The sequence below is a fragment of the Ammospiza caudacuta genome, chromosome 10 (genome assembly GCF_027887145.1).
Source record: "Ammospiza caudacuta isolate bAmmCau1 chromosome 10, bAmmCau1.pri, whole genome shotgun sequence".
Lineage (NCBI taxonomy): Eukaryota > Metazoa > Chordata > Aves > Passeriformes > Passerellidae > Ammospiza > Ammospiza caudacuta.
Window position 1 is genome coordinate 19,023,501 of NC_080602.1, and position 22,065 is coordinate 19,045,565.

The 22,065-nt window shown below is 38.4% G+C and overlaps 1 protein-coding gene across 1 annotated transcript in view; it reads left to right on the forward strand.

Moving 5' to 3' along the window:
* The window catches only part of ADAMTSL3 (ADAMTS like 3), a 170,447-nt gene that overhangs the window by 21,594 nt on the left and 126,788 nt on the right, over window positions 1-22,065 (forward strand). Inside the window, exon 3 of the mRNA XM_058811740.1 lies at window positions 8,875-8,994. Within this exon, the coding sequence (XP_058667723.1) occupies window positions 8,875-8,994 (120 nt within the window). The remainder of the gene's footprint in view (window positions 1-8,874; window positions 8,995-22,065) is intronic.

The following is a 22,065-nucleotide window of genomic DNA, read 5'->3' on the forward strand; positions in this document are numbered from 1 at the left end:
GAATATATAAGAATTAAGTGTATTTTTTAGTTCTGTATATTATACTGTGTGGGAGCTAAGTATTGTGAGAAGTCTTGCATTCCCTCACACTTTTCCTGTTTTTCCTGATGGTGCTAAGACTCTTTTGCTGTGCCCAACAGTGGACTAGGTTCCATTTTGCTCACATATAAATACACAAATTGCTACCACTTTTATTGTCTTTCTTGGGGTGTTGAGACCTGCATGAAGAAAAGTTGGTCATATGAAGTGGAAGGGATTTTTCCTTAAATCCTGAGTCCTGCTGTCACACCAGTGTGGGCATGTCACTGTGGCCAGGTGAAAACAAAGAGGCATTTCACAAGTGCTGTGTAGAATTGTTAACAAAATGGTGCATGAATTTTCACCTGTCCAGAATTTTTGCTTTATGTTAGTTTTTAGGAGGATTTTTGTTAAACTGCAACTTTTGGTTACCTAGGAGCATTCACACCTTTTATTTAAACATTTCTTCAGCACTATTAGAGTAGTTATCCAGTGTGGATACTGGGCAAGGCAATGAAGAGGGAGTAATTTATTAGAAAAGGGGGATGTTGGTCTTGTAAGCCAGTTGGGTGCTGTTTATCTCACTAGGAAAGGATTAGGCTTCTACAGCTTCTTGTTCTTCTTATGAGGCCTCTATTCATCAATATTTTGTGGTTTTACTGAGTAATCCTGAGGTCTGTGCTAGTGCCTAGGGGTCTTGGCCCTTCATGGTAGAGGCTTCTTCCACCCATTAAAGGAATGACCCTGTGTCCTTTCTCATTTCATTTGGTTCTTTCCTTTGCTCCTTAAGCAACGTGAATCTTCATTCAGTGCATGTGTTGATTTGTTGAGCTGTATAGTCCAGCTGCTTCTGACAGCAATCCTACATAGCCTTAAACTATTCTTCTTCCTTGCCTGTTGTGAAGAAATCTGCAGTTCCTCAAAGATTATGGTCCCAGTCTCCTCCAGTTTGTAACTGGACCTGTAACTGGGATCACAGACAAGCAGGGTTGTGAGTTTCCTTTTTTTAACAACAAATAAATCCTTCACACGTGGTGTTCGTGATAAAGGACACTAACAAAATGTCCTGGATTTGGCTGTGTGGAGTTAATTTTCCACCTGGTAGCTGGTGTAGTGCTGTATTATGGATTTAGGATGAGAATAATGGTGTTTTGGTTGTTGCTGAGCAGTACTTTCACTAAGCTGAGGACTTCCCATCTTCTTACACTGTCCTGCCAGCCAGGAGGCTGCACAAGAAATTGGGAGGGGGCACAGCCAGGACAGGGGAGTCCAAGTGGCCACTGGGATATCCCATGCTGGGTGGGAACAAACTAAACAATAAAACTGTGGAAAATTAGCCAGGGATGGGTGGCTAATACTCAGGGACTGGCTGGGCATCAGTCAGCAAATACAGAGCAGTTACACTGGGCATCCCTTGTTTTGTGCATTTTTAATCATGATTATTATTGTTTTATTTTATTTTTTTGTCCTGTTAAACTGTCTTTAGTCTGTCTTGCACGATTTTTAGAAGGGGTTTAAGTGAAATGCTATTTTCTGTCTCATTTCCAGATATTCCTTCCTTTCACTGTTTCATCACAGAGGAGAGTTGATAAAGGGGATTCAATCTTAAACAAAAAAGGCTGAAAACATCCTCCAACTATTTCCATGCCCTCAAAGCACAAGCTTTGGGGAACATGCAGGTGGAATCTTCACTCACCAGTGTAGATTGTTTTATCTAGATGCTATAAAATTTCTTTTCTCTTGGATTTAAACATACCTGTGCCCCTTACCCATTCCCCAAGGCTAAGCTAAAGACTTGGAGAAATAATTGGGTATTGCATATTTTGAAAGCAGGATCTGATCCACAGTCACTAACTTTCTGACAGTAATTGGAAGTGAACTGCTTTTAAGGTTATCTTCTCTGGGTGCTGAATTTTGCCCCTTGGCTCTTATTTATACAAAACTAGAGAGACCTGAGCAAGCAGTGCTGCTCACAGACCTACAATTGTTGTGTTGCAAGGGATGCTGTCCTGCTGCACCTGGATTTGGGCCCTGGTTCTGTGGGAGGGTCCCTGAGAACTTTGCCACTGATATCACTGGGAGCAGCTTCAGGTGCTGGTGCTGCTCTTTTTACAGCAAATTTTAGGCACATCTGATCAATTCTTTGGAAAGAAGGCAGAGTCTGCCTAACACAGTGTTTAGAAGAAGCTTCACTGGAAGTAGGAAAATTTCAGGGTTCATATTTCTTTTAGAAATATTTCTTTTAAAAATATGAAGTGAAGTTGATATTTAAGCTGGGTTTTGAAAATAAATGAAGTTTTGGCTAAATACTGCTGCAGCCTTTCAGTGAAATGTTTAATCTTTTAGCCAGACAATAACAAGAGAAAACATAAGTAATTGTTGATAAATATCCAAAAGCTTAATCACTAGTATAAATTTTAGAGGGTGCAGAAAAAGATCTCAGAATGTGTTGATCTCAGCCTGCAGCCCAAGCTATGCCAAAGAAAATGTATTTACATTTAATCAAGGAACATGGTGGTAAAAATGTCCTTTTGAAAAGACTGAAAGACAGGATCTTAATTAAAAAACTAAATGCTCTCCATTGTTCTTGCTGTTTCAGTGCTGGCTTGAAGCTGTACAAACTGAGAGCCTGCAGAGAGGTTTAGGCTGAGCACTTTAGCTCTGGTGACGTGATCTCAAACCCATTCCAGCACTGGAACGGCTCCGAGCGCTCCAGCGGGCGCAGGGTGGTTCGAGCAGCAGAGGTGATGCAGGCAGTGCCTTCCTTGCAGCTGTGAATATGATTACAGCTACAGCTTAGGTTCATTTTCAGTGATAGGCACTTCAAACAATAGCTGAGCTATCAGTTTCTGAGTTGCTTGCTGGCAGTGTTTTACTGTGTTGGAAAAATGGTGGCTTATCCAAAATACTTAAGAATTGTCTTTTGCTTATCTTTATATGTATCTTCAACTCAGAGGCACATTTTTTCCAAGCTTGTTTTATTTCTTCGTGTTCGAGCAGGCCTAGAATGAGAGATGAGAGGAAAAAATCATTAGATTTGGGTTTAATCAGACATGTCTTAAGTCTGTTTTTAATATGGAATGAACATGGAAGAACAATCCCTGAGTCTCCCACTCTAGTTCAGTCCCCAGCAGAGCTTTAGACTCAGTGTTTCAGATTGTCTCAGTTGTGACTTCCCTGATGAAATCTGACAGCCAAATTTTCTTTCATGATTCTTCTATGAAGTGCTTGACTTCAGTTCGGCCAAGTCCTCTTTCATTTTTCTAGCAGAAATGACATTTATACTTTAATTCTGATTTGAAATGCTGGCCTCTTAGTTTAATATTAATAATTAAATAATTGGCCTGGTCTGCAGAAATGCTGAGCTGCTGGCAGCTGCTGTGGAAACTCAGTTCCCTTGCAGGGTCTTTAAATGTTTCAGAGTGTCTAGCATTAGGAAGCTGTTTCTGTAGATCTTGGCCATGACAAAAGCTAATCTGACCCTTACTAGATATTTATTCATCAGGATTGCTTGCTCTGGAGATAGCTGAGGTTCTGAACTGTTAGTGTGACATTGTTTATCTGGAAATACACTTTCTCATGTTGTGGTGAAGCTGCAGTGCAGTGCTCAATCTAACATTTTTGTATTGGAGTCCTTGAAAATCCATTAAACTAAACTGCTACTTAGCTGGTATATTACTTCCCTGGGGCGTAAATCAAATGCTGCAGCAGCTCAGGAGACACATATTTAACTTGAATTAAATGGGAATACACACATTTTGGTATATGATTGGACTTGCTGTGCATATTAATCTGACAAACATGTATTTGCAAGTCATTAAGAATGCAGATAATTTTTCTCATTTTGCTTTTCTTGTCTTTTTTCCCCCCCTAAAACAATGATTTTGGAAATGAATGCTGCCCATTTTCCACTTCCAACAAGAACTAATAAAAGAGCCACAAAACTATGGAAAGCAAACTGCCTTCACTGTATTTCTCTTTTCTTTACAGAATTTATTTTGGGCAGGGTAGTGCACTTGTGCATAACTGTAAAGCTTTTGTTGATTGGACCTTTTATCTTTTGTCTGTGTTTCTTTTTAGAAGTAAGATATTGAGGCAGTTTCAGGAAGAACATGGCATTTGTAATTTTCAGCATTTGGAATAGATAATTTTGAATCTTTCCTCTGCATTACTTCAGTTTGCTCTCCTTATGCTCCCAATTTTAGCAAGGACACAGGCCTAATTATGGAATGACTGATTTAAGTGTAGGTAATGTTTATATGTATTAAGGGTACATAAAAGGAAGAGTTCTTACTTTTCTCTGTATGTGGTCATTGGTGCCAAGAAAATCTAAAATTAAAAATTCCTCTGTACCTGAAATATTAATGTTTTATTTCTAATTATGTTCAGATAATTTCTTTGAGCTATTACACCTCTGTTTTCTCATTTTCTTGACCTTCACAGCTCAGATTTAATAGAAAGCTCTCTTTCTAAAGCTGCCGCTGTCTACATGTAAACATGGAACAATTCCTTTCAAGTCTCCTCGTGGCTGTGATTAAGTAGAATAGTAGCATGCCATTATGAGGTTTGGTTGAGCTTTGTCTTGGCCTTAGTATCAAATTATCTCCAAGAACTGTAGACTAAACCAGATTTTTAATTTATCAGAAATTACAATGGCAGTTTAAATCCTTGGATGAAATTATTGCTCTCTAACTTGAAAGGAATGACCAATGATTAATATTTATAATTTTTAGTAATGGAAAACTCTACAGTTTAGTGATTTGATAATTTTAAGTAAGCTGGATGAAAATAGCTAACATGAATCCTGGGTCTTAAGGAAATAAAGAGCAGTTCAAGAGCAGTACTTTGCATCGTGTGGTGGTTTCAGAATGTGCCACAGGGATTCATTTTGGGTCACACAAACCAGAAGTTGTGCCCCAGCAGCACTTCCTGCTCAGTCACTGGGAGCTCAGTCCTTCCCAGCCTTGCTAATGGCAGCTTTGGCTGGGAAGCACTCAGTGACCATCCCTCTGACTCTCAAAAATAAAATAAAATCCTCAACTCCAGCAGCTTGTAGTCAGTGTTCTACAGAGCAATGAAACTCTGCAGCAGCAGAGGCAACATGCAGCTCTTGGTGGAAGGAGATCTAAAAGCCAGAGCTTGCATACAGGCAGCTCTTTGTGTCTTGTGCAGTTGAAAGTGGAAGAGTAATTTGGTCTTTCAGCACTCAGGTGGGGAGTGGTGAGTGAGGCAGCAATCACAGCTGGCATCAAAGCTGTGCTCCAGCATAATAAAGGCTGGAATAAACCCAGTGCCTTTCACACTTCCCCCTTCTGCTGATCAGGACAGCTCTCCTTGATCACATAGCTGGAAAGATGTAGCATGGAAGGCCTTATTTTTTCAGTTTCTGACTAATAAGTTACATGTCCTAACGGACCAGGAAGATTTTCAAACACTGTTCTGTTTCCAATTTTTATATTTATTTTTTTGTCAGTAGGTAATATGTACTTCCTTGCTGCATGATATATTAATGTCAGTGAATTTTATGTAGTGATTAGTATTATATCTGCTTTGGCTATGTTATCACCCTCTACTGTCTTCATATGCTTAAGATCATAAAATCTGGTTTAAAATGCCTGCTTTAAATCTTAAGTGTACTTGTAACTTGACACATTTAATTTAAAGCTGTTGAGATTAAACTGGCCATTAAACAGACCTAAAGCACTAGCATGAAATGTAATTGTTTTCTGAAACTTGCACTTATAGTCTTTACTTTAAAACATGAATTTATATCAGATTAGCTAAGTCATTCAGAGATGATCTCAAATATACTATAAACCCATGGAGTGTTGAAATTTGAATTATGTTTAAGCCAAAGTGCCCATAGAAATATAAAAGCCTCATAAGGAGCATTGGTGGATTCCTCAGTGGGGAATAAAATGGACCAAGTGGAAACATTCTATTTTGTGTTCAGTACAATGTATGAATGAAAGTGCATTGGGAACATGCAGCCTCTTTGGAGGTGCCTGCATCTAGGTGCTAAAAATATTTTTCTGCTGCTTTGGTGAGTGGATAAAAAAAAGAGTTCTTTGAACATTTGAAGATTTGATTTTTTTAAAAATTAACTTTTCAGTTTGGGTTGTTTATCAGATGCAAGTCATTGGTTTCAACATCAGTTTGCTATGACAGCTGATAGTGTGTTCTTAGTGGTTTTTTTTTTTGTTTGTTTGTTTTTAATTAACTGCTTGGCTGCATTCTTTCCTACTTGACTTATACCAGACAGGTAGCAGTACCTATTGCTGCAGCTGACAATCAGTTTCCATTGTAACCTCCTGTGTAACCTTATAAAATATCTGCATTTTACATTGAATTTTCCATGCTTGGAATCCAGGTTTTGCTTGCCTGAATCTAGCAAGCATTCCTCTTCTCCTCAAGTGCCTAACTGCTCATGAGCTTTTCACAAGAAAATGGAATGTGTGTTAGAAACCCCTAGTTTTTCTTGTTATGCTTTTCAAATTGCTGTTTCAGCTTCAAATATTGGCGTGTTTTATATTCAAAGCATAATACTGATTAGTGTCCAAAGACTTTATATTTTAAATGTTTAAACTACAAAGATGAGACATGCAAACAAGTTTACTGCTCTGTATCCTACTGACAAATTTGTTTATGAGAGATTAGGCAACAGTATGATATATCCAATAGCTAAGAGATATAGTGGGCTAATTTTGATTCTCTCCTGCCTGTAAATTAGGAAAATCTTCCAAAAATATTGTTATTAATCACTAGCACTTAACAGGATTATTTTCCAAAGTGTTCTACAGAATATAAACTAAACAATGCACTGTTAAGATAGGTCAGTAGGTGTTGTAATTGTTTTACACCTGGCAAAACCGAGGTAGAAATGCTAAGTACTTTAAGCCAGGCCACTTGAGGTTTAGAATGCGTCTCTCTCTTCATTAGCCCAGCGCTGAAATCCCGGGATGACATCACTGCCGTGTTCCCTCGCAGAGGTCTGTGACAGCCCAGTGGAAGCAGGGGAAGGATGCCAGATTATGTCAGCCCCTCTGTGTCTGGGCTGTGCCTCGTGTCAGGGCTTGCATCAGCTCAGGCTCTGCAGCAGGCAGCACTGCAGGCCTCTTCTCGTGGCCTTATGGGGAACTGTTGTTACCAAACGTGGATTTGTTCTTCATATTTTATTACTTAATTGTGCATCAATGAGGGCAGTTGGCTGAAGAGTAAAAAGGAGATCTCTGCTGTAATAAGCTTTATAGAAATGTAAGGATAATATGGTGTGAATATGAATTACTCCTATGTAGGACTGATGAAAAAATCCTCTTTACAGTCTTGTTCAGTCTTGCTTGCTGAAATGTGACCTTTACCCCAGTCTAGACATGTCCTTTGCAAGCTATTTCTAGTTTGCATGAAGACTGCTTGATTTCAACCAAGTATGTTAATCTGATGCTGTCATGACTGATGGGGTTTGCAGTCCGAGATGCTGACAGCTCTCAACAGAGTCAGCAAAAGCCCTGTAAGCTTCTCCAGACCATCCTGCAAATGACATGCCATCTGCTTTTTTTGAGATAACTTGTGAGCTTCAGAAGTTGAACTTACTGCAAGAGAGAAAGTGCAGTGGGTCTTACCTTCGTTTTCCACCACAAACTGCTTTAAATTGTGATTGCTTTAGGAATCTCCTGTTAGCTGGCACCTATATTTGGTACAGTTCTAGCCAAGAGTCTAGAAACTGGGTGATGGCAGCTGCCAGCTTTCATGTGAAATTGCTGTGTAAATGTCAATACATATACTGTTTAATTACACCCCTATTTATTAAGTTTATTCATGGGTAAATGTCCAGCAGTAACTTGCACATTTCAGGCCTTTTTTTCTTCCCTGAAAGGTTTCAACCTTTTGGAAGCGAATGCTCATCTCCTTGCCCCGTCCTCATTACACAGCTGGACTCAATATTCATTCTGCATTCAAAAGATGATTGCTTATTTTCTCTAGTATACAAACCAGTTGGCTTCTCAGGGCAGTGTTAAATGCAGGAGGAGTAAGGGCAGGAAAGTCTGTGAATAACATTTGCTGCATGTCTGGGCTGCTGGAGACCTCCAGTGCAGGGAGATGCTGCTGGCCCAGCACGGGCTGGGTGTGCTGAGCAGCCTCAGGTGTGCTGTGATGTCTCACCAGGCACAGATGCTCCAAGCTCAAGCTGTTTCTCCAATCAGACAGGTGTCAGACAGCCCAGCTGGAGGTGCCAGCTATGATTCTGACAGAATTAACTCCTGTGTAGCTTGAAATGAGCCCTTTTTCCTTTCCCAGCCTGTTCTCAAATGCTCTTCCCCAGTTGTGAACAGCGTCCTGAACTAATATGGAGCACTGCCTGTGCTAGCTCCAGTCATTCCTATTTCTTCCTTGCAGTAATATCTTCCTGCAAGATAGGAAAATAATTCAGTGTAATGGCTTCCTATTGGACTAGATGAGCCCTCATGATATGATTCTGTCTTTGTTTCTTCCTGTAAAAATAAAATATGTTGCATTTAACCAAAAGCCAGTTACCTGCAGTAGCTACTTCTGTAGTGAAGTGTCTGAGGAAAAAGAAAGTGTAACATTGCTTTTGATAAGCCATAGATGATCTCCTTTGGCTTAGTAGATTATTCTGCAATTGAGGCATCTTGTTTTGATTTAAACCTCTGTATGTATTTAGTATGTCTCCATCACAGCAAAATATCCACCCAGAAATACCATGCCTTAAAACACAACACTTTCTATTTTTCCCTCCAGAAGTTCATGTCTTGATTTTGTACTTATATGCATAGTTTAAAAAAAAAAAATACTTATGTTTGTAGTAGGTGTAACGTGACCTCTCTGATTTCCTTGCAGACAAGAGCAGAGCAGTCCCAAGGTGCATACTTCCTGCCTGAGTTTGCACTTTCTCCACAGGGGAGTTTTCTTGAGGACACCACGGGGGAGCAGTTCCTCACTTACCGTTATGATGACCAGGTCAGTGTGCCACGTGTGAAAATTATAGAGGTGGATTGGCTCATGGGACTCTGATATCAGATATTACTGTGGAACAGAGTAAGATTGAGAGCGTGTCTTATCTTTTGAAGCCACATCAAATTGATAGCAAGTTGAATGATAACACGCTATACAAAATCCAAATTAACGCACTCAGTTTCATAAATAAGTGCAACCACTTTTATAAAATATTAATAGGAGGTAATGGAGACAAAAGCAGCACTATTTTAGTGATGTTTTGATATTTATAGTTACATCTGCAGAATATGTAGAATTAGAAGTGATTGCCCTTTCTGTGAATTGACTCATTTTATTTACTGGAAAAATAAGTGTTAGGCAGATTTTGCACTTTCCAGCTTATGAAAAGTCAGAATATTGTATTAGTTTATGAAGTTTTTGTAAGGGAAGGTTGGGCCAATTATAAAGAAACAAATGGGGATAATGGATGGAACAGTGTTTAGAAAGAAACAAATTATTTTTTTTATGGTTAAAAATTTTTAATGCTTTCTCCAGACTCATAGAAACATTATGTTAAACATGGAATATAGATATAAATGTAAAGAAAGCAACATGAAAGAAATGCTGTTAATCTTGGCAAAAGATCTGAAGTAAACCTAGGAAATGTGTGGCGTGCTGTGGAAATTTACTCATAACACAATGTGTTCCAGGAGTCAGTTGAATTTCACATCAAAACTCTCTGAATTACATTCATAGACACTTAGAGTACATTTCTCAATGTAAGAGGAGGGAGTTTATTAGGAAACATTCCCTGTGGAAGTGAGAGAAGAGCCAGACTTGCCCTGCATCCCAAGGTGTGGTTCTGTCAGTGATGGGCAGATGTATTTTGGAAGATGGGCTCCTTGCTGGAGCTGCTTGAAGAAAACAGTTTGCTCATCACTATCCTAAAAGAGGGAACTGAGGTGAGTTTATTTGAGCTTTAATCTGACAATGTTTTCAGACAGACAAAAGGAAGCAGAAAAGCTACCATAGAAAGCATGCTGAGCCACTGTGAACTGTTTGAATTTAGTTTAAATGTTTACAAAAATTCATACTTTTGCTTCCCTAGAGGGTCTTGATTATCAACAGAAAAGGTTCTTGGATAAGACCTTCCTTGGACTAAACACCTGGGAAAGCAATAACTTACAGGACAGTAAAATGCAGCTGCAACTCAGGCTGCATTTAATGACAGTAGTTGAAAAACACTATAAAGGTTATACACTTTGATCAGAATAGTTTCCATTTAATGGAGCACGTTCTTGAGAAGATGATAAATCAAATATAACAGAGGCTTAGTCTGAGTCTTTGACTAGACTGTTTGGAATATGTGAATAATATAGCTGATTAAAAAACAAACAAAATGAATCCCCTTGAAAAAGCCTCAAATACCAGCATAGCTCTATGCAGAAGCCAGTTCAAAGCCCAATTCCATTTGATGGAAAGAATTCCATTTGCTGGAAAGTTTTCCATTAATTCCATTGAGATCTGAATTGGATCTAGGTTATGGCCAGCTTCTGTTCTTTCATAAATGTGATTTAGTTTTGAAGCCTGCTCTTCCCAGACACTTAGCAGTATGAAATTTAGTTTGAATTCCTGGAACTGAAAGTGGTGCTGAAACATCAAAATGTTAAAAGTAAAAGCAACTGTATTAGTAGTAGTTTCTTTTGAAGAAAATTCAGTCCCTAAGCATTATATATTGAAAGTTACAAATACATTGAATGCAGATGGGAGCTGATCTGTATCTCTAGCTTTACCTTCCTGCAAGTATACAAGGATTTCTCTGGTGAATAGAAAGATTTTCCTTGATTTTCTAGGAAATGAATCATAGGTTTGTAATAATACACAGTTACAATTATACTTTTGCTGAAATGCTAATACAAAACTCAATTGTATCATGGTCAAACTGGGTAAGAAAACTAGATATTTTTTTTCTGTGCTTCATTCAACTCTTTCTTTTGACATTTATGGTATGAATGGATGGAAGTCTTAAAACCAGAGGCTGAAAATCCTTCATTGGGTTATCTCTTGAATTTTTATAAGCTGGAATGGATATGTTTGATACATGATAAATGTGAGGTGAATAAAAAGAGAGAAATATATATACATTGAAAGCCTATTTTAACCTATCCAACATAGAAGTGGAATCAGTACTGGAAGGTTACCACATAAATTAAGAATACACAGCATCTTCTCACACCTTAATTCCTTAATTTAATTTTAGCAATTAATTTTCTATGTTGCCCTACTGTGAAGGGCTGCTGGCCTTTGGGAAATACATTCCTTCCTTTTCCCTGATGTCCAGAATTGTCCTCTGGGCATCCCCACAGGGTCCTGGTGTTCCTGTGCATCCCAAATTACACCTGAAAATTGGCAAATTGAAATAACCTTGTGCACTTACAACCTCTGTTCTTTTGGCTAGGCAATCTTGAGACACTTGCAGGAAAACCATCCATCCCTATCTTCCCAATGTGCCCTTTGCCCCCTTGTGCTGTTCTTTTTCTCCAGGCCAGTTAATTTCCAGTGAGAGATGGATAATATTTTTACATAGCAGCATCATCATCATCATGATCCAAGATTAGTTTCCTTACATCCTCCAAACACAGGAATGTTTCAAGGGGTTTTCTTTGGCTGTTGTGTGTGATATTTTTCAAGCAGGGAGCCAGTTTAATCAGAATCATTCATTCCTTTGTTAGTAAGTAATCTCAGTAAAATAGAACTAGCTGTTACTTAAATATTCAAAAGTATTTGCTATCTGAAATGACAAGCTTACAGTTTGAAATGAAAGATGAGTAAATATTAATAGGAACACACTGTACTCTGCTCTAGCCCAGCAGAATTACACATGGATTCATGTTGTACATGCAAGATAGTACATTTTGTTCTGGTTTAATCTGGCAGGACTGTGCTCTCATTTTTGTACAAGACTGCACTAACCTCTTTGCATATTTTGTTGCTCTATGTGTATTTAAGAATTACATGCAGATGAAATTCTTTGGCTAGATATTTTCAAAATTCAGTGAATATCTTTCTTTTTCTTACCACTTCTATGATTATAGAGGAAGATACCTTTAAAGATCTGATTAAATACTGACACTGGGGTGGTATCTGCATACAGTGGGATATTATAGTTTTGACACATTTATTGCTGTATCTTCAGGGAAAAACGGTGATTCAAAGCAAATACTTCTCTGGGATCCCAAAGGACAGAAATGTAGAAATGTCTAAATTGAACATTTTCTAAAGGCTTCTGCATTGTTGACCATATGATATCTTGTATCAGTGCATTGCATCCTTCATTTCTGAGATTTTACTGGGTCAATGCAGTTTAAACCTAACTTGGTACCAAACAGATTTTGATGCATAGCCAAAGACTTCAACTGCTGTAAAAAATCTGAGATTAAAAAAATATGGCCCCCTTACCATTAATGAAAATAGTTAAATAACTGAATAAATGTCTGAAAATAAATTAAATTATTAAATGAATATACAAGTAACAACCATTTCTACAAGTTTGAGATACATGTTGAACCTTGCCATAAGGAACAATTTCCTAGTATTCTTTCTGATTTCTTTTGGCTTTTCACCTTTTAATCTACTACAAGGAATTTTTTTCTTTTCCAAAATACTAGTAGTACTGGAAAGCTTTCTTGCAGAAATAAAACGTTCTTGTTTTCTGACACTTAAGGTATTGCTTCCAAGTATTAAAACCATTCCATATGACGGACCACCAAGAAGGACAGCAGTGAAAACTTGGTTGGGCTGAATGTGTTTGAAGTACATTTCCACTTTGATTGGCTGGCTGGCTGAGAGTTCTCTTGGGTTGTGGGTAAAAAAGGGGAAGGAAAAAAGAAAATAAGTTTATCTTTAAAGAGAGAAAATGTTTGCTTGACCAGTTAGCTTTCCAGTTGACCTTGCTTCTTCTAAATTGTATGATGTTTACCAGTTTAAACTCACAACAAGGATAGCCTGATTCTGGAATTAGACATATGGTTCTAAGTAGTCCAATCTTGGCAAAGAAATCTAGTGTTTCTAAACAAATATTAACGAAAATCTGCACTATCAGGCTTGTGTTTAGCTATTCAAGGTAAGGTAGAAACTGGTCAGTCTGTTTTCAGCTAGATGTGCAAGTTGTAATACTCAGGCTGCAGCTGCTACAGTTCATTTAATACCTGGTCTTTCTTTGGGTTTGCTAGAAAAGTGCCTTGTTCTAAAGTGAATGCCAAAATCAGGAAAATATTCTCATTAAAGACTTGTCTTCCACAAATAGAAATAGTCTGTCTTGGCTTCTGCTTTTTCACAAGGAAAAGGAGCATGACATTTAAAGTATTAATTTGAAAGAATGCAGTGGAACCGAGGGTCTGAATTACTTTAAAAATTAATATTGAACTAAACTGATTTACTCCTATTACTCCACCTTTTTATTTGTAGTCCAGCAGCAATACCTGTTTGTGTCTGTTCTGTAAGTTTTTTCATATTACACCTAGGAAACTCTTGTGCGGGCAGAAGTTGTCTTATGTGTCCCACTGGGCTGACAGCCGATTTTCCACAATTTCCTTCATCTCCTTCCCCATTCCACCTGCTGCTGATCGCCATCCTCCCTGCTCTGCTCTGGAGGGGTACCCGAGTCCCAGCCTGGCTTGGAGTGTCAGCTGCTTGCTGGCTTCTGCTCCCAGCCTGAGCCTTTTTATTCTCTTCCCTTTTGCCTCTAAATCACCAGAGAAATGGAGCCACGCGTTTTCAGGCCTGGGGATGAGTCATGGAAGGGACATCACTGCAAATTAACACATCGGTGAAGACAAGCTCTAATCCCTGGAAAGGAGGAAGATTTGTAGTTAGTGGCTCACTTGCTTCCCATGCACATAAGGCTTCAGTACTCTGATTTGAGAAGGAGCCTGAAACTCGTGTTTTTCTCTGGCAAACCATTTTTGTGGATACCCTAAAAAAGTATTCAGAACTATTAAAAAGGCTTAACATCTTGAGTCTTAATGTCTAGCTCTTCATTTAGAGATTTTTTTTTTTGAATAAACAAACTGTTTTCAAGCGGCCACAAACTATTTCAGGAATTCTCCTATAATGAAAACATTCCACTATGGAACACTTGGTGGTTTTATTTGTGTATTTGGAGAATGAACTGATAAACTTAATTTTATCCAAGCACCAGAATTGCAACCACTAATATGTGGCTGTGGGAATTTCAGCACTGTGTTAGAAACTGTCCTTTTCTGCTTTGTAGAAGACTGACCTTGCAGTCCTCATTCAGCCAGTCTGCTGATATTAGAATAACACTGATTTCACTGACTTGAGTCCTGCAAGTCTTTCCATTCTCCTAGCTAGGACAACTTGTGTAAATAACAAATTACTAGGTCAGGTTTGTAGTACTCCATACTAATCCTACAGATGTCTGTAATGAGTTTATAATCATATTTAAAGAGTTTACAGGCATGTGTTTGTGAGGCTGTGTGAAGATAAAAAGCATCATTTGGTGTTTCTCTGAAAATTAAACTGATGGTGATGTTAGGTGTTCCATAATATTTTTAATTCTACTCCTTTTTTAATATATATCTTTATTTTTTTTTTCACAGGTTTAATTTTGGTCTCTATTTTAAAGAATATGTTTTTGTTGGGTTTTTTTTGGGTAAGGAAGTTAGCTCTGTAATCAAGTGAAATGTGTTTCTGATTTGGAGGGGAAAGGAGGCAAGGATTAAGAGAAAATGAAAACCACTTAACTTCAGGCAAAAGTACTCTTAGAGGGACTGGTACTGCCTAATTCAGGCATGATCCTATTCAAACAATACTTTTGTTTAGGCTAATTGCTGGCTGGGAGTGTGTGAGCAGCATATGCACGAGTAATTATATCGTTACTTGTGTGTGATAGGCTGCTTAGTGAACTGAAAAGTGTTTTTAAATACTTCTGTTTATTGGCAAACTGAATGGGGAACTGGCACTTGTTAAAAGCACCAACTACCAATTTTTGTTCAGGGTTTTGTTGTTCAGAGCAAATCGTGGAGCTGCTGTTTGCAGCCCGTGTTTCTTTGTGCACCAAGAATTACAGACTTCCCTGTTTTCTGTTACAGCCTCAGTCCCAGCCCTGCCAAAGGTCTCTGTGTGTAAATCACACTTACAGAAGCCAGCAGGTCTTCACCTTGTGCAGCATAGCAGCCTTCACAGGGAATCTGTAACAGCGCAGTTTCTGCAGCAAACACATTTTAGATCATTTCAATTTGGACCAAATGCATTCCAAGAGGCTGTAATCCTGTTCCAGCGAGTTCTGTGGTGAAACTCACTGCCCTGGGTCTGTGCTCCTCCTGATGGCACCCACCTCAGCAGCTGGCAGAGCAGTCCCAGGTAGCAGACGTGGCCCCTCGTTTGCAAGGTCATCCCCCAGAGTGATTTATCAAGGAAGAAAGGAGAATGGACCAAAGCTTTTAGTTGTTTCTCTTCTTCTTGCACCCCTGGATGCTAGACAGATATTGGGGCTGCTCTGGTGGATGATAAAAGGCTATGTAGGGGGTACTGATTTTCTTCCTTTTTTCTTAGAGATACTTTTGGGGCCACAAATTGATCTTTATTCAGTTTGAGGTTGAGCTACACAGAAAAAACCCACTTTTATACTAAGTACCTTGCTTTTCTAACATCTCTGCCATGAACAGTTTTCATAAAAGACTGAAATGTTTAACCTCACAATCAGTGTTTCATGTTGTAATGTTTGCAATTCTAAGTTTTCTCAAATATGTTTTTAATTTCTAGCAGTAGATTAAAAGTATTTTTTAAATTAATAATATTTCTTTAACTTCTCATTTTCCAAGGAGGAGACAGAAGGATGTGTACTTGGGCAAATATTCTACTGTAAAGTCTTTAACTCAATTCTGCTACACTGGGCTAGTAACAGGACACCTGATGAATTGACATTATACAGATAGGTGCTCATTGGACGTTCTTTAGAGGAGCCCAATGATTAAATAATGAGAGATTGATACAATGCAGTGTGAATTTCCCACTGACCTTCTCGTGCCCCTGGTGAACCTCCAGAAGTTGATACATGTTCTTACCCAAGAATTTTGACATTGATAAAGGCTTAGGTTCAGCCTTCTAAATTAAGACTGAAAGGTCTGGAGGTAACAGAAATAATCCCATGCTTACACAGTAGTGCTGCTGTCATCTATCAATAAGAGTTCATTGAGATACAGTGGAGAAGTACTTCTAAATCAAAAAGATATATTTTAAGTACTGTGGGAAATGCAGTGCTTGGATCTGGAAAGTCATTCTTCAGATATCCACGGTGAGGGGATGTTTTAGGCTGATAAAGTCTGATGGTGCATTAATCACTTGGCTTATACAGCACAAATATTTTGAAACTGTTTTTTCTCTGGTCTTAAACAAGGAAAGAGCAGATTGCATTTAATTTTTTGATAATTCAGCTAAATTTATTGACCTTCTTGAGCTGTTTAAGCTCCTGCTAAATTTTACGCAAATGAGAAGATAAAATTGTTTTGCTGAATTTCTCATGAAGGGTGAATGTGATCAATATGGATTTTATTTCTTTCTGTGTCATTTCTGCCAGAGATAACATTTAAAGCCCTGTAAGAGTTTATAAACGCTTCTTCTTTTAACATGGGAAACCTTAGTAAAAAATTGAAAGAAATTTCAGTTTATGCTGTTCCTAGAATAATGATTAGGAAAATGTTTGCTTGATAAAATTATTCATCCCATGTTAAGGTGTTTCTGATAGAATTACATTGTTTTGCAAGGCAGTGGGTAATTTAAACAGCATTTAAATGGTTGAGCATGTGGATAATATCCCTCATACACTTAACAGTCGTCCTTTCAGGCCTGTCCAGCATAGGAAAATTATTTATAGGAGAGACTGAAGGTCACAATGACCCTTTTAGTAGAGACGTACTTGAACCTGAATTTCTTCCAGTTTGTATGCCTCTAATGTAGAAGATGAAGTGAAAAATCATCTTTTAAAAATCTGCATCTTTTGGCTTTGTTTCTAGATTGACTTTGTTTCTAGAAATAGTTAAAATGCTTCTTGATGTCATTAACACTTGCATAATGAACCAGGCTTGGGACAACTAAAGAACAATCTCTTTTCCAATTCCAACAGTAATTTTGCTCTTTACTGTTTCAAAACAACTGTCAGAATTAAAGCTAAATTATTTCTCCTATTAGACTTCAGATGCTATTTTCTTACACAGAAGAAAATTACCTACATTAATGGTAATTTAGGTTCATTGTGAGGATCACCCCTGACAACTGTATTTTTCATCTTCAGAGCTTGGAATGTGTTGCAGGCTGTGTCACTGTAGGATCTGAGGCATTTTAATTCTCCTGATGGTGCTGTGTGTGTCAGGTGTAGGTGTAGCATCCCACCAACACTTCTGCTGAGCCTTGGCTTGGAGCCTTAGGGGTACAGAGTGTGTCCATGACTTTCAGAAACAAAACTGGGAGAGTTTGTATTTTAAAAAAAGTATATGGAATTTTTTGCTTGTTTTTCCATCTTATGGAAGCTCTGATTTTTTTTCTTCATTCTTCTGTTTTATATAAAGCAGTTGCTTGCTTTATTGTTTGGACCATAAGCTGTTGCTATTTACTAATCCTTTAAATAATTTCCTCCTAGAAAACACAAATTTTGGGTGCTACTTCCAGCATGCAGGATGTTCTGTGACTGTCAATGGATTTTTTTGCATGTCTGAAATTGTTTATAGGAATAGATGCTTGCATGGGATTTGAGGCACTAACTGGAGGTGCTCAGTGCTTGGTTGAGTGTTTAGCATGGCCTTTGGTAAAGAGAAATGCTGTATTTGAACATGAGCCTTAAGTACTGTAATGCATTTGACACAAATTGTGGGTCCCATGTTTTGTGGAATGATTGGCAAATCAAACATTCCCTTTTATTCTCTGTGTTTTTCCCCCCACTTTCCCATAGACAGGCAACTTATTCTTATACAGGCTGATTCTTGGTCTGGAAGGAAAGGCAGTCAGGCCTCTGAGAACTGGAAACAATCTGGACTTTTTTTAATACTCTTAAGACTGTAAAACCTGACCTCTTTCTAGTAGAGCCTATGTAATCTAGCTTTATAAAATTATCTTATTGGTAGTAAATTTTTTTGTTTGTTTGTGTTATAATGCTGTAAGATATTTTGTGCTTTGATGGTATAAGCCTTTATTCATTTAACATTTTTATGTTGCATAAGAGAAAAAGGACTTTAAAAATGGCACCAAACCCTTTAACTGATTTACAGGTTCATGAAGCAGACTAGGGTATTTGCACATGGGTGAGAAAAATTAGTAGTAATAGGCTGCTGTATGATGTGGGATGTTTTTGTAATTTTTTAAATAGCCCCTGGGAGATGGCTGCAATTGTAAATACAAGATATGTTCTCCTTTACCTGATTATTTAGGCTTTGGTCCAAAAATCATAGTAATTTCAATAGACTTTGGATCAGCCCTTCATTTTTTACTGCAAAAAGAGATTTGCCATTGATTTGAGGCACCCCCAAAGAAACACTACAGGACTGTTTGATCAGGGAGCTGCTGTGAAATAGGGTGGGTGCTGCAAGGCACCAGCAGCATTACAGCCTCAGTTCTCTGCAGACAGACACATTCACTGGTGTCTGTTTCTGTCAAATCTGGTGTCCAAATGATGTGTGCAGTGAACTGTATTTTCTCCAGCTTCTGGATTTGGTGAGGATCACAGAATTTTCTGTGATTTCTACAAGCAAACCTATTTAAACACCATGAATGCTGAAATTAATCCTGTGTTCAAAATATTTGATCTGTTTCAGTAATTATGTTGTACTCAAATCACTTAAATGCTGACAAAATGTAGTTTACTACTCCATTCTCATGCAAAATCTTTGCTAAAAATACACGTATTTGCTGATATGTGTAGGTACAGGTCAGTGACCTTCCTTTGTCTAGGTAATTTGGTTGTATGAGGTATAAATCTGAAGAAACAAGCTGTGGTTTTTCAGGCAGCTTGCATAATGTCTCATAACATCAACACAACATATGGCAAAAAATACCTTTTTTTACTGTTTATTAAAAAAAGACTTGGAATGCATCACTTTTACTTAAAAGAAATGCAGTGCATTGGCTTGGATGTTTTTTGATGTTATTAATAGATGACATGAAATGTGTTCAAATATCAGACTATAAACCATGAAATTTTACCACCTTGAGTGCTGGCTCCAGTGGTAACTATTCAGGGCAATATTGCATTCTAATCTATGAATCAGAATTATATCCTAAGTCTACTATTAAAATACTAGGGCTAAGTTTTAAACTTGTCCTGCCCTTTTTATTCCATTAGAAAAAGATTTTGTTCTTTTTTTTTTTTTTTTTGCAGGTATTTTTATACTTTACAGTGAACTTGCCAGTTAATGTTCATTCTTCTCCTGCTTCTTCAATACTGAGGCTATAGGATAGTCTGTTTTTCTCATACTTTCAGCTTTGCATTCTAATGAATGCGAGGCAAGGAAAAGGAGGGTGAAAATATTTCTTAAGAGAAATCCTTTTGCAGTGCAGTTAAATGATTTTAAATTAAGACTAATGCCCCAAAATTAATTTTAAAAGGGTTGTCTTTAGGGACAAAAGAGATGATCATCCTTGTAAGGTGCAATTATAATGGGAATGATCTCCTGTACTTTGCTGTACCAGAAACCAAGGTCTTGCATGCTGAGGGGAGGCTCCGTGGGCAGCACCACGAGGGCTTTGAGAATTGGTTCTGCATATGTTTGTTAATATCCTGGTGTGTGTGGAGAGAAGATTTGGAACCCTGTCTAGAGCAGATAAAATAGATTTCCTCTTGCACAGACCTTGGAGTGAACAGCCCAGGCACTTCTGCACGTGCATAACTCAATTCTTGTGAGGACTCCCACGTACGTCAGAGCTACCCCGAAAGAGAAGGGGCACACGTTCCACAGTGTCAGCAGGATCAGGACCTCCTCTCCAGCCCTGATCTTTCAAATTCCGTGCTTAAACTCCTGTGAGGACCCCAAAGAGAGGCAGCACCTCTTGGGAAGACCTGAACATGTCCTGCTCGTATTGCAGTGAGTGGAAGTTGAAATAATTTGTTGTAATATGATGGGGCCAACAGGTCTTCCCCTTTCAGAGCTCAGATGTGTACTGATTTAATAACTCCCATTACTCCAGCCTTGACATGAAGCTTACCATGAATTGCAATCAATCTAGTTTACATTTTAACCATTATTTTCCTTAAATGAGGGACTCAAAACCATTTTTGCAGATTGACGACATCAGAAGACTTTCCAACTTAATGAAAAAAGCCAAATGACCACATAATATTTTCAAAGAACAGACTGATGGAGGCTGGCCTGTTGTCAGAAAAATAGTGTAAAAATTAACTCTTCTACATTGTGATTTAATTTAAAATTAACTTATGGTTCTTTGACACCATTCATATTTCATAGAATAGGTGTAGGGTGCAAGTTTTCTGTATTTCCTACCATGAAGGAAAAAAAAAAAAAAAACATTAACTCTGACATCTGTTTTTAGCACTTTCCTTCATATTTTTGGATGAATGCCTGGCAAAAGCTGGAAAGCGACTAAGAGATCAACCAAAGATGGCCTAAGGGCCTGTTCCCAGCTGGTACAACATCTGGAATGTTATATAGAGTGGATAAATTCAGAGTTGTAGTTTAATAAGATTGGTATTCAAGCATTCGGCCTACAGCAAAGGAAAGGACAGTGAAGCTGACAGCATGTATGGTGCATAATATGTTAAGGTGTCTGAAATGCTGGGTTTTCACTTTCTTTTTGGCAGATCCCTCATGCTTACATATAAACTTTCATCCAGTATTGTTTCGGACCCTTAAAAAATAAAAGGTGAAGTCATATTGGTATTATATCCAGAGTCTTATCTTTTCACTAAGCTTAGAGTATGTCTGGGTTTCTTTCTTTCTTCTTAGGAAAAAAGTGCTAAAGACAGATTTTTATGAGCTGACTAGAAATAACTTAAGCTGCTACCTTTGCAAATTTCAAGTATATGCAGTCTTTTACAGTGAAGATTTTACAGAATAATAAACTATTCAGGAATCTGGACTTGTGCTCTATGGAACCATATTTGCAAGATTTATGTCTCAAAAGGCTTGGGATTTTTTTTCTATTTGGTGTTTAGTTAATCTTTGGTCATCTAATCTCCTAACTGTAATTGAATGTGCTGCTAGACAGGCCCGACAAAGCTGCAGGCAGGGATCAGGACAGAGCCACCTGCTTAGAGCAGCCCTGGGCATGGTGTAAGGTCTGAAAATGAGCTGGAGGAGAGTTGTGTTTGAGCAGCCCATGGTGTAAGGTCTGAAAATGAGCTGGGGGAGAGTTCTGTTTGAGCAGCCCATGGTGTAAGGTCTGAAAATGAACTAAAGGTGAGTTCTGTTTGAGCAGCCCATGGTAAAAGGTCTGAAAATGAACTAAAGGTGAGTTCTGTTTGCAGCCCTGTGGCTGCACCGGTCCCACAGGAACCTCTCTGTGTGGGGCTCTGCTGTTCTGCACATGTTCCCTTCTGCTCTGGGACACTCTGGCCTTCTCTCTCTGATCTGCCTCTTTCTGTGGGATGCTGGAGCAGGGGGAGGCTGAGAAGCTGCACTTCTCATTGGGACTGACAGCCCGGGCAAGGGAGTGTGCAGTGGGGGAGGATGCAGGGTGTGAGTGTGACTGGGCTGTAATTGATGGAGAGGGTGGTAATCAAAGGTCTTATTCCTCCATTTGCTTTTAGAAAGGACTTGGTAATTCCTCAGCACACTGTGGTCATTTCTATGTTATTTATTGCTATGCAAGATCTTGTAGGTGAAGACAAGCAACTTGAAAATGACTTGGCAAGAGGCCAACAGAATGCGGGAGGAGAGATGACTTTTGCAGCTGCACTTTGGCAGCAGTTTGCATTTGGAGGTGGAAAGGAGAGATCTGAAATGACTGCAGCTGACAAGGAGGAAGCTGATTTGTCTGCAGGGTGGTGTCACTAATTGGTGTTATAGGATATTAACAGTTAGCTCAAAGTCCTTCAGACTGAATTTCTTGAATATTGCTTTGTTTTTG